This window comes from Scomber japonicus, chromosome 14, assembly GCF_027409825.1.
Source record: "Scomber japonicus isolate fScoJap1 chromosome 14, fScoJap1.pri, whole genome shotgun sequence".
Classification (NCBI taxonomy): Eukaryota; Metazoa; Chordata; class Actinopteri; order Scombriformes; family Scombridae; genus Scomber; species Scomber japonicus.
The window spans coordinates 7633490-7646079 of NC_070591.1; the positions used below are offsets into that span (position 1 = coordinate 7633490).

The window sequence follows — 12590 nt, forward strand, 5'->3', positions numbered from 1 at the left end:
CATGCACAGTGACTAATAAGTAACTAAAAATCATGCAGCCAATTTTAAGGAGACTAAATATTCATTGTAGCTCATTAAAATTTAACATCTGTTGTTTTTTTACCTAAGAAAAAAACAGCTCTTAATCCAATATACACATAAAATCAGAAACTCTTGAATCAAAAGCAATAAAAACTAAAATGTTGCTTAATTTGTTGCTGTCTACTGTATATAAAAGAAACTATCAATCAATCAATCAATCCTGCTAAAAGTGTCGAGAAAATATCTTGCTGCAAGTTATCACACTATATAATACTGCTAATGCAACATATTGTATGACTAAATCCAATATTCAATATTTATCTAACATCCATAAAGTTAACTTTTCACAAGATTAAATACAATAACATGAAGTACTGTAGCGTGGGTGTAAATCCTGATCTGAGCTGACTTATACATAACAACTGTACTTAGGGACCAGCAGATAAAAATCTATGAATTTTAATCAATTCAAACTGGAAGAGGCGAGTGGTGAGTGGAAGTTATTTGCAGGAGATGAGGGCATTGCTTCGATTTAAATACGACTAAAGAAGACGATTATGCAAACAGACCAATCTGGATTTTAAGATTACTACAGCCTACGATGATTTTAGAAGACACAAGAATTTCTTAAAGATGGTCAGACGAGCAGAAAACCCAATTTTATAACATTTTCTGTCTCTAGAGCAGAGGAGTCAAACTCATTTTCATTCAAGGGCCACATACAGACCAATTTAATCTCATGTGGGCCGGATCATTAAAAAGATGGAGTGAAGGAAGGAAATAAGGAAATAAGAAAGGAAGGAAGGAAAGACAGGCAAAAGGAAGGAAGGAAGAAAGGTAGGAAAGAGAGATAATGAAAGACAGAAGGAAGAAAGCAAGGAAGGACAGATAGAAGGAAGGGAGAATGGAAGGAAGGGAGAAAGGAAGGACGGACAGATAGAAGGAAGAAAGGAAGGAAGGACAGAAGGAAGGAAGGACAGATGGAAGGAAGGACAGAAGGAAGGAAGGAAGGACAGATGGAAGGAAGGAAGGACAGATGGAAGGAAGGGTGAAAGGAAGGAAGGACAGATAGAAGGAAGAAAGGAAGGAAGGACAGAAGGAAGGAAGGACAGATGGAAGGAAGGGTGAAAGGAAGGAAGAACAGATGGAAGGAAGGAAAAGAGCACTGGATGGCAAGTGGGCCGGATTGCAGCCCTCGGCGTGCCGTATCTGGCCCGCGGGCCGCATGTTTGACACCCCTGCTCTAGAGTAATGAGGAAGGGAACACACTGAAACTTCTGTTCAAATACGCCAGTTTGAGCTTCAATTTTAACATCAACTCTTTATAGTTTACTGACTGAACCAAAACTGTGCAAATAATAATTGATATTTGTCACATGTGTCGGTGGTAAAGTACAAGTTCACCACCGGGAGCTGGAGAAAAGTAGAAGAGTTTGATTTGTTTTAAGCTTTTATCTCAGTGGCAGTTCTAATTATATAGTTTTTTATCCTCCCTTTAACACAGCATGAAAAAGCCAGTGGGACATCATCCAATACTTCCAAATTATACACTTCCAATTTATGTTATCAAATATAAAACTAAAAGTTTCTATCCTCTGAAAAAAAAAAACAAACAACAACCCTAAAAACATCAGAACTTCTGTAAACAGTCATTTAACGAGCGCAGGCATCAATTTGTTCCCAGTGATGGATATCTCATTTTTAGAATGAGACTCTTTTAAATTATTCAGTGAAGAGATAATGAGCAGACATCCCACACAAGGCCACAAAAACAAGTCGCACAAGCCTGGCAGTCGTCAGGCACGCTGCGGGTAATGAAACGGCGTTACCCGCGGCGACGCTGGAAATTACAGGGTAAAAAGTGGAAGAGTTGAAAAGGTTACGCTGCAATGTTTTACTAGTTTTCTGGAAGGGGAAACAAGGATACAAAAACCAAAAATAAAAAGGTTGGGTAGTAGCTGATTTACTCCCTTCAAGCCTCCAAATAACCTGTAGCTTATTAGGCTTATTGATCATGAGGCTGGAAGGACTTAAAAAGGAAGTGCACAGCGAAATGAGATTCAGATAAGAGAGCTTCAACCTGCAAATAGAGTCGTGGTCAATCAACAATAGTTAATTACTCCGTTTAACTTCTATATTAAGACACAAAGGCTGAACTTTGTCTGGTTCCAGCTGCTCAAGTGAAGAGGTTTTACTGCTTTTTTTCCTGTTGGTATATCTTCAGGCTGATGAGGACATGACCTCGTATTCTTTATCAGGGACATTATTCAACATAGATGTGATTGATGATGATAAGAGATTTTAATTTGCAGCACCTGAGCATATTTTCTATTTATTAAGACTAATAAATACCAGAAAAGTCAATAATCGAGGTGACATTCATTATATTGTAATTGTAGGTTTTGTCTGTAAAATGTCAGATGACAGTCAGATGTTTAAAAAGGTGCAGTGTGTATAATAGTAGTCATAAGTAGGTTTTAATTATTGTTTAATCCCCTGAAAATAAGAGATATTGTGTTTTTCTCACCTTACAATGAGTCCTTTATATCCATATAGAGAGCTGGTCGTCTTCCACGCAGGATGCCACTTTTCTAAAGAAGCCCAGAACAGACAAACCAAACACTAAAGGGCTTTTCACCTTTTTTACTGGCCATTATAGGTTCTCCTACATACTTGGAAGTGGAGGGGGAGGGGAGGAGTATTCAGCTGTGGTTGCAATCTTTAACCTCAGATGCCAATAAATCCTACTGTACACACTGGTCCTTTAAAATGTCTCCTAACAATCAAAAAAAGCCAAACTTTTGTGATATAAAACCAGAAAATCTTCACATTTCAGAGGTTGGGCAGCACTATTAACCTGTAATAAATAACTTAAAATCATTTGCCGCCAGTTTTAAAGAGACTAAGTATTCATTGTATCTCATTAAGATTTAACAGTTATTTTTTTCCCCTAAGAAAAAATAGCCCTTCATCTAAAAACACACATAAAATCAAACCATAGTCACTTCAGGGGACATTATATATACTTACATTCATTTCCTGGAGACCCTAACTTTAACCACTGCCTCAAAAATCTGCTTTTTTCTCACTGGGGACACGGCTTTAGTCCTGAACTGGGCAAGCCAATCCCAGTTAATTGGTCTTTAGTCTGAAATTTCTCCCTAAAAGTCAATAACAAACCCACACACACTTCCAACCAGCTGAACACACACACACACACACACACACACACACAAACACACACACACACACACACACACACACGTATATATATACACACACACACTCGCAGAACATCAAAGCAAATTTTCTTTTTTAATCATAAATCATTGGTTTACAAAACTGACAATCGTGTGACGATGATTAGGATGACATTTCAACAATCTTGATTGAAAAACTAAGAAAAAATAGAAGCTCTTGCCAGATCACTTGATGTATGCTCGACGTGAGAGTTTGAGTTTGTGTGTGTATGTGTGTGTGTGTGTGTGTCTTAGTTTGCCCGTTTTCATCTCAAGACGTGTGTCTCTACTTCAGTCCAGTGACAGAGCTGCTGTGAGGCGTTTCTGTAGTGTTGCAGTAAACCACCTGCGACCTCCGTTGGTTTCCGTGCATCATTGCCATGGCGACTCATAAATGGTTGTCACAGCTACTTGGTTTCAGTACTCCTGGAAATCGTCCATCTATCTGTCCGGTTTCTGCCACGGCTGCCCAGTGTCCCCGCAGCGGCGTTTCGCTGCTTTTTTGTTCCGCTTCTGGGTGTTTCCTGGCGTGGTTGTCATGGTGACCTGTTAAGCACCTCGACAGTCTTGCGGCCGTAGTGCCAGTAGCTGTAGCCCGACACTGTTGTTGTCACTGCTGTAACATACCTGCAATACAATTTATATACATATTACATATCTATACATAACTGTTTTATTATTTATATTATATTATATTTACATTAATCTATTCATAGTCTGTTTATTTTAATATGTAACTGAATTGTGTATATTTGTTTGTGAAGCACTTTGTAAACACGTTTTTTTGATAGCTGCTATATAAATAAAGTGAATTATTATTATTTAAGCTATTTTATTTAAAAATTAGTTCCTTTCCTTCCTTCTTTCCAGTGCATATTGATAATATTGTGTCATATGAGGAGCAATCAATTATTCTCCAGTAGTTATTGTTTATTTTCATCATTTACAAATTATTAAATATGCTTTTAAACTGTATTATTAAAATGATATAATGTGCTTTTGCACCCTGCAGTGGTCAAATCAAGCATTGCACAACATAAATGAAAAAATGTAAGGATGTTTTGAACCATAAGTTTAAAATTTCTCTTAAACAAACAAAAAAAAGGTTTAATTTATCTGTAATTTAAGAATTAGAATACGAATAATATTAATTGGCACATTTAATGATAACTGTTTTATTATTTTATCACAACTTGTTTACTGCTATTACTTGTCAACTGCATGACTCTATACATATATATAATTTGATGTAGTTATGTATAATTAAAGAGTGAATAAACACTGAAATTATTCCGATGTCAAATCTATCTTCCATGTGTATAAAAGTCCAACAATCCTGATTTTAATGGTTATGAAAATTCAGTATAAATGTGCAACAAACAAGCAGGCAATGACAGAGAACAATACCAGCCGGTGTCATCGGGTTCAACAGTCTGCTGCAGCTCATTTGTATGAAAATGTAGGTTACTGTAACAATAAAAATGTTTTTTCCTGAGTCTGAATTTTTTACTCGAGCTCAGTCAGAGCTGTAGAATGAAATGAGTCAGTGCACTTAACCTGAAAAAGCTGCTGGAACAAACCCTATTTATGTGCTTGACATTGATGAAACCATTTGCATTTAGAAACCCTCTGCAGAATAAACAGGATTTTTTTTTTTTTGGTTGTTTTTTTCCCTCCTCTTGTTATAACCACTGCACCGAGAACCAAAAGTACATTATGGATATTAGGATCAAGTGGGTAAGGCCAGTGTGTGTGTCATGTAATGTAGATGTAATATGTGCTGAAGGTGGTTTACCATAAGCACTGCAGCAGGATACTGTCTGGAAAATGGAAAACCGGAGCGGCCAGAGAAGCTGCGACCAGAAGAAGCTGGATGGCTGTATTCACCTAAACAAAGACATGAAAATAAATAAATAGAACATACACATTTGAGTCAATGACGTTTTTTGTGTCCATGTGGTTTAGTCAAATTTAAAGGGTTAAAATGTGAAAATAAACGAATGAATAACTTGCACACATTCTTTTTTGTGGACCCAGCATCAAATTTCTGCTTTTAATCCATTTAGAGAGAATATATTAGAGGATTATGGTAAAAATGTCTAAGTGGTGTAACCATAAAAACTTCAAATAATTCAACTTGCTTAAAAAACACTAAATTCTCAATTAAACACAATATCAACTAGTTTGGCATGATCTTACATTATAACTTTTTATATTAAATAAATATTAAATTAATCTGGGGAATAATGTCAATCAGCAACCATTTTTCTTTTTTTCTTTAAATGAAGTAATTATTAGTATGAGTCCACTTAAATACACTGTAGGTGGATAAAATACTTCTTCTCATTCTTTTGTGGTTACACCATTTGACATTTTCAGGAGCATTCAGTCTTACTTTCAGTAAAAAATGGTGGAAATGTCATTTCAAATTCATTTTTATATTTTATGAATCGCTCATCTTGCCAACCCTTGTTTGTTACTGACTTATAATACACTCATTTGTCTGTATTTCTAATAAATAAAAATCATCTCCCTATTTTTGGGTGAATTCAATCCTGTTGAACATATATAACAAGAGTTGTGGCTGATTTGCAAAATAAATGTACCGTTTTATTTTATAAATCAGTTAAAATTGTTCCTGTTGGCCATCATCTTTCCCAGGACTGAATTCTCCACAGTCAAATGAATCAAAATAAGTTTTAGCAAACCCAAACTTAAACACTTTGGCCGCTCTGAAACACAATCTGTTTTTCTTTTTGCCCAACAGATGTGTGTATTTGTGCTGCAGACTGTCCTCCACTGTGGATTCAGTGTAATGGGTGTAGCTAGTGGGAACTCTGACATTGAAAGCAATGACTTTTACATAAATGCAACGATCATTTCCGCCAGCCACTTTCAAATCTGTTAGTTATATGGCCATTTCCTGGCTAATGTGCTTGTAAGCCAATATGTCTACAAGCTCAGAAATAATCAGTTTACTGTGAGTGATCAAACTTTGAATTTAATTATGACATTTGCATAGTTTGAAGAAGAAAGTATGCTTGTGTTTATCTTATATAATGCAGTCTAGTGGAGCATCAGCAGACTGGTCATGCACAGCGCAGGTTGTAAAGGGGCATTAAAAAACCAAAAAAAAAAAAAACACCTTTACTTTAATCCAGCAATGAACAAAATGTTCAAAGTCCAGAGCACAGCGAGCGTGGGCGGTTTGTGTCTCACCTTGCTGAAAAGTGTGGGCTTGAGCTGCGCTGTGGTGTAGCAGGGGTTAAAAAACTTACTGAGGGTCACCTGCAGGAATAAAAGAGAGGAAGAGCTTGTAATGCATTTGAATTTACCTTCATGATTTATAATGCTCATGATAATCCAGAACTTTTTTTTTTTTTTACCTCTGGCAGCTCTTGTACAAAAGTTTCAGTGTTAACATTTCATTAAATAAAGAAAAATAGTGTCTCACCGGTGGAGGTACAGTCTTATATCTGACCCAGAAGACAGCAGCTATCAAACCGATGTCTCTGAATATCACTAGAGCTGTCAGTGGAGCTGAAACAGAGGGAAAGAAAAAAAAAAGTAAATGATCTTGTAACATTGTGTAATCATCACTAGAGCAGAGTTGCAAAGTGTGAGGAGCTATTTCTGGAGCCAATAGACAACATTACATGAGTCCCAGTTGGAGCAGTTTGTATTAACATGAAACTGTCCTGGTTTAATTATTGGTAGAAAAGATGAACGACTGTGTTAGAAAATATCTGACTCTTTGACATCAAGTTGAAGGTACCAAACTGTGCACATAAAAAAAAGTTGAGGTAAAAGTTAATTATGATTCCCAGGGTGCATTTCAGCAAGAAACAGTCAATCACTGCCTTTAACGCTGCCAAAAGTGGGCAGAAGCTCAAAAGCTTTTCATTTCTGTCATTTATGAGTGAAATTAGAAGTTATGGTGCCACATTTTGTTTACAACTTCAACAACAAAGTGTTTTTTAAATTCATTAAAGCTCTGATTTATTCCTCTCCTTGGCATCCTCTCCACAGCAATGGTTAGCTGAGGCTCGAGGGTACTATTATATTTTTAGCCTTCTGCCTTGCCAAATATCACAGCCAAAATGTGCTTTCTGAGAAAGGTGAAGTATTTTAAACTAGCTGCCTTAATATAAACCTACAGCAGAGGAACATTAATAATAACTATCTGGGGGAGAGTTTCTACTGTAGGTTAAATTATATTGAGGATTATTGATCATTTAACCCTCCTGTTGTCCTCGAGTCAAGGAAGAAGGGAGGAAGGAAGGAAAGGAGGGAAGGAAGGAAAGGAATAAGGAAGGAAAGGAAGGAGGGAAGGAAGGAAGGATGAAAAGGAGGGAAGGAAGGAAAGAAGGAAGGAGGGAGGAAGGAAGGAAGGAAGGAAGGAAGGAGGGAAGGAAAGAAGGAGGGAGGAAGGAAGGAAGGAGGGAAGGAAAGAAGGGAGGAAGAAAGAAGGAAGGAAGGAAAGAAGGATGGAGGGAGGAAAAAAGGAAGGAAGGAGGGACAGACGGCAGGACAGAAGGAAGGAAAGAAGGAACAGTCAAAACAGACGGGGTCAATTTGACCCTGGAGGACGACACGAAGATTAAAAAAGACCTACAAGCTGCCTCTTCTTCCACTTTGCATCTTTACTGTGACATTAAATACAAGAAGAAGGAAAAAACACTAAAAGAAATGCAGCAACAGAACGACTTTTCTATTGTCACTGATCATTACTCGTCTTTTTTTCCTTAACTCACTGAAATGAGAGATTATAAGAAAGAGTAAAACACACACACACACACACACACACACAGTGTTATTACCTGGTATAATTTCAGCATAGGTGAGACTGACATATAAAATACTGATGAGAATTTTATCCGCCAGCGGGTCGAGAGCGCTGCCCAGTGCGGACTTCTGAGTGGGCCACGTTCTGGCAATGTAACCGTCCAACTGAGTGTGAGACAAAAAGACAGACAGACAAAGAAAGAGACAAAAAACCCCTTTAATACATGTTCTTTTTTTAAAGTCTGAGGAGTAAATATGGCAGACAGAAAGAGAAAGAGACAAAAACCTTACTTTAATATGCGGGGTTTTTTTTAAAGCCTGAGAAGTAAATGTGGCAAATTTCAAGCCAATAATAACCCATCAGACAGCAAAATCTGCTCGGAGTCAAGGTCACCTCATGCTCAGCTGTGACGTTAATTTGTGAAAAGCAGACTTTGTCACGTAAGGTGAGTTTTCAGGCTCACCGGGATTATTACGGAGGCTTTTGTTAAATCATTTCATAAGCCGACTTGTGATATGGCTTTGTGTGAATGAGCCGATTTGTCACTCCTACTAATGTCAGGACAGAAATAAAAGCTAGGAAATGTAAATTAATGTTGGGTAAGAGACAGACACCAGTGCAAAACCCCCCCATTTCTAAAATAATTGTCTTAATGTGGGTATTGTATGTCTAGATAGAATATCATCTTAAAAAAAATCTAACATTATGAACATAAACTGTTAATGGGAGCATAATGGAGGCAATAATGTTTGATATATCATTCAATTTGCAATTTGGAGGCGAAGGAAAGTAATCTGAACGGATGAAAATGGACAGAGCTCAGCACAACTAGTCTTATCTCTGTACAGGTCTGTGGCTGCTAAGCTGGAAAAAGTGTTTTTAATGGAAAGTGTGTTGCACGTGTATTACCAAGTCCGTCGCTCCTGCCAGGGCAAATAGAGCCAGACTGAGGTGAAAGTGCTGCTGGATGATCAGATGACCCAGGAACGGAGCCAGAGAAATCCGACACACGCACAACAGGTTGGGGATTGTCCAAGGGTTCTCGTACTGGAGACATGATGATGATGATGATGAGATACATGGAGGTTTACAAGTTAGCTAATAAATCAGAGACATATAATCACACTGATGTACACCAGCATCCATTTCTAGGAGGTATTAATCAACAGAGACATTTAAACAGGTTTTCCAAGTCTTTTAGTGCCAAGGTCCCTCTTTTTTTTACTTCCATTGCAGCTCCACAGGGAAACACTAAGAGGAAATTTGATGCTAAAAAGATGTAAATTAGGCAGATGTGAGATACAAGATGTAAATTAGTGGCAGATATTCATGTGATATGACTAACTGAGACTGCTGAAGACTCATATTAGCTGCACGTTGCCTTTTAAATGCATGTATGCACTAAAAGTTGCTCTATTGCTATTATATTGATATTGTGATCTTTTATAGATACTGTCTTAGGTTTTGAATATTGAAATATCATCATATGGAATGGAAGTGTCTTTTTCTGCTGCATTACAGTAAAGATGTAACTTTCTGAGCTTAACAGACTGTTCAATTATCTGCCTTTATCCACTTCCTCATTATATCCACATTACTTATGATTATTTTATCAAAGATTTCATTGTGTAAATACTTTGTGAAAGCACCAATATTGTCACAATATCAATATCGAGGTATTTGGTCAAACATATTGTGATATTACTATTGCAGTATTTATGTTTTTAACAGTCAGTATGAACAGGAGGAATGATTACAACGAGGAAATCTAACTTCGTTGTTTATATGGATACCTGACTGTCATTTAAAAAAGTATGTTACAGGTTGTGGTGAATAGTAATTAAGTACATTTACTGAAGTTTTCGGACTCACAATTCAGATGTCTGAGAGTTGTGAACAGCTCCACCAAATAGTGATTTTTCCCTCTAAACTCAAGTTTTCATTTCAATAAGTGTTCAAATGAGCCAATATTTCAGCAAAAATTTAAGATTAGAGAAATTGTTGGAGACAGATTTGTATATCTATATTTGTTTTTTTCTTCTTTCCTCTCCCATTAATCATCTCATGGCCCCTCCACTTTATCTGCTGACCCTTAGCAGGGCCCGATGCCTAGGCTTGAAAACCACTGGACTAATCTAGCTGTATATAGAGTCAGGGTGTCAACTTTATGGTACAGGATGTTCTGTACTGGGTGAGTTTGACCTCACACCCTGAACTCTGTTCATTAACTGGGGGCTACACACCTATTGTCTAAAGGCTGACACCTGGAAACGTCCTGAACACACTAAAATTATCAGGAAATGATAAAATACAGGGAGAGGGCAGAGTCTCTGTAGATAAATACACACTTCTAGAGGGTCATAAGTGCTGACTGGGAGGGATTATCTTTGTATGAGTCGATACATTGTTTATTTTAGGGGAGAAAACCCTGCACAGCACGCCTTTAATTACCTTAATATCACTATTAATTACACTTGTCATACACTGTTTACTCCTGGACACTCCTCGCTCGCTTTAGCAGCTCTTCTGACTTAGTTTATAAACTAACTGGCCTCTTCATTAGGTGACTGCCTGTGCAATCTAATTCACTCCAACAACAACTCTGCTATAAATTCTACTTTTATGAAGTTTATACATTTTCAGTGTTTGTTGACATTGTCAAAAAAGTGATAATTCTGCTTTATGTTTATTACTGAGGTCATAAAGTGGGTGATGGTGGTGTATTAGGGTGTTTTATATTGACTGGTGTTCCTAGTATTTTGTCCACTCTGTTAACATACAGTATTGATACTGTAATTTTGCAGTATTGGTACTGTAATGTTGCAGTATTAGTACTGTAATGTTGTAGTATTGATACTGTAATTTTGCAGTATTAGTACTGTAATGTTGTAGTATTGATACTGTAATGCTGCAGTATTAGCACTGTAATGTTGCAGTATTTGTTGCAGTATTGATACTGTAATGTTGTAGTATTGGTTGCAGTATTGGTACTGTAATGTTGCAGTACTTGTACTGTAATGTTGCAGTATTAATACTGTTATGATGCAGTATTGGTACTGTAATGTTGCAGTACTTGTACTGTAATGTTGCAGTATTAATACTGTTATGATGCAGTATTGGTACTGTAATGATGCAGTACTTGTACTGTAATGATGCAGTATTGGTACTGTAATGTTGCAGTATTGGTACTGTAATGTTGCAGTATTTGTACTGTAATGATGCAGTATTAGTACTTGTATTGCAGAACAGTACCAGAGGACCAGAGTACTCCCCCCTCCCGGACTCACCAGCTCTTTGAACTTGAACAGTCCTTGTCCCGGTACCGGAGCAGCTTCAGTCCGGTCCTCCTCACGTGGGCTCTCCGGTGTCTCTTTGGGCTTTCCGCTGCAGAGCCCTCGCGCCCCCGGTGACAGCAGGGACCGGATACTAGCCGCCGACCTCTCGTGACCTCCCCGGTACAGGAGTGCATGTCCGTGCGCGTCCCACGGTGTCGGTTTGAGCTGCTGGAGAATCCCGGACGTGCACGCGACCCGGCTGTCTGTTCCGCTGAGCCTGAAGATCCACGAGCCGCTCACCTTCGGCTGTACGGTCCTCGAGCCTCCGGTGACAGGTGTGTGTCTGTGCCGCCATGACGTGCCCTCGAGACACAACGCACCCGCACTGCGCGCGGACACAAACCAGCGAACATCCCTCCTAAAACACATCATCATAATGCTCACGAGCCTCCCGTTACCGACCTGCTGGGCTCGTGCAGCACGTGCCTTTCGTCATTTTTGGTGAATTTTCGGTAATGAGACGGTGTCACAGCACTAGCCAGCAGGCTGCCATGCTGCCGGAAACCGACGTGGTATGTCGTAAACGGTCCGGTGATACATTCACTACAGTCTGAAAACAGATTACCAAGAGATTAAGAGAAACCACATGTAACAAAAGAAACAGAAAGTATCCAAAACCCATTTCCGCCAATGTGGTGGAAATAAAAAAGATAATGTAAGTCAAAATAATGAGAGACTTTTCAAAATAATGACTTAGTAACTCAAAATAGTGATTTAGTATCTTAAATAGTGATTTAGTATCTTAAAATAATGACTTAGTATCTCAAAATAATGAGTTAACTCAAAATAATGATACTAATAAGTCATAAGCTATTAATGTCATTATTTTGAGAAGGTTTCTTATTATAATGACTTGCAGAATTTTTTTTCATCATATTGACAGAAATGGGTTTCCATAAGGAACAGATCAGAAGTGCTCTTTTACCATAGTTTACATCTCAATATTGTAAAAATGACATAATCAACTATTTTTAGATTTTGTTGTTAAATAAAGAGGAGCTATTTTATGCATTTCAGAATCAGGTTCATTGCTTAGCAGGTTTACACATACAAAGAATTGACTTTGGTGTTATAATATTCACAAAATGATGACATATCACATAAAAATAAAGAAATGTATCATAAAGAAATATGTGAAATACATCCAAAGTGAGTTGGAGGGGAGATAGGGGAGTCAGCTAGGATCTTACCTGTTCGCCTCAGTGTTTT

General features: G+C 37.8%; 1 protein-coding gene across 1 annotated transcript; it reads right to left on the reverse strand.

Annotated features, from left to right (window-relative positions):
• Nucleotides 1-3317: 3317 nt before the first annotated feature.
• Nucleotides 3318-11880, reverse strand: crls1 (cardiolipin synthase 1). The gene is made up of 7 exons (XM_053332784.1): nt 11334-11880; nt 8956-9093; nt 8081-8210; nt 6715-6800; nt 6480-6548; nt 5056-5147; nt 3318-3887 (listed from the first exon to the last, which is right to left on the reverse strand). The coding sequence occupies exons 1-7, from the start codon at nt 11754-11756 to the stop codon at nt 3797-3799; spliced, it is 1029 nt and encodes a 342-aa protein (XP_053188759.1). The 5' UTR covers nt 11757-11880; the 3' UTR covers nt 3318-3796.
• Nucleotides 11881-12590: the final 710 nt, after the last annotated feature.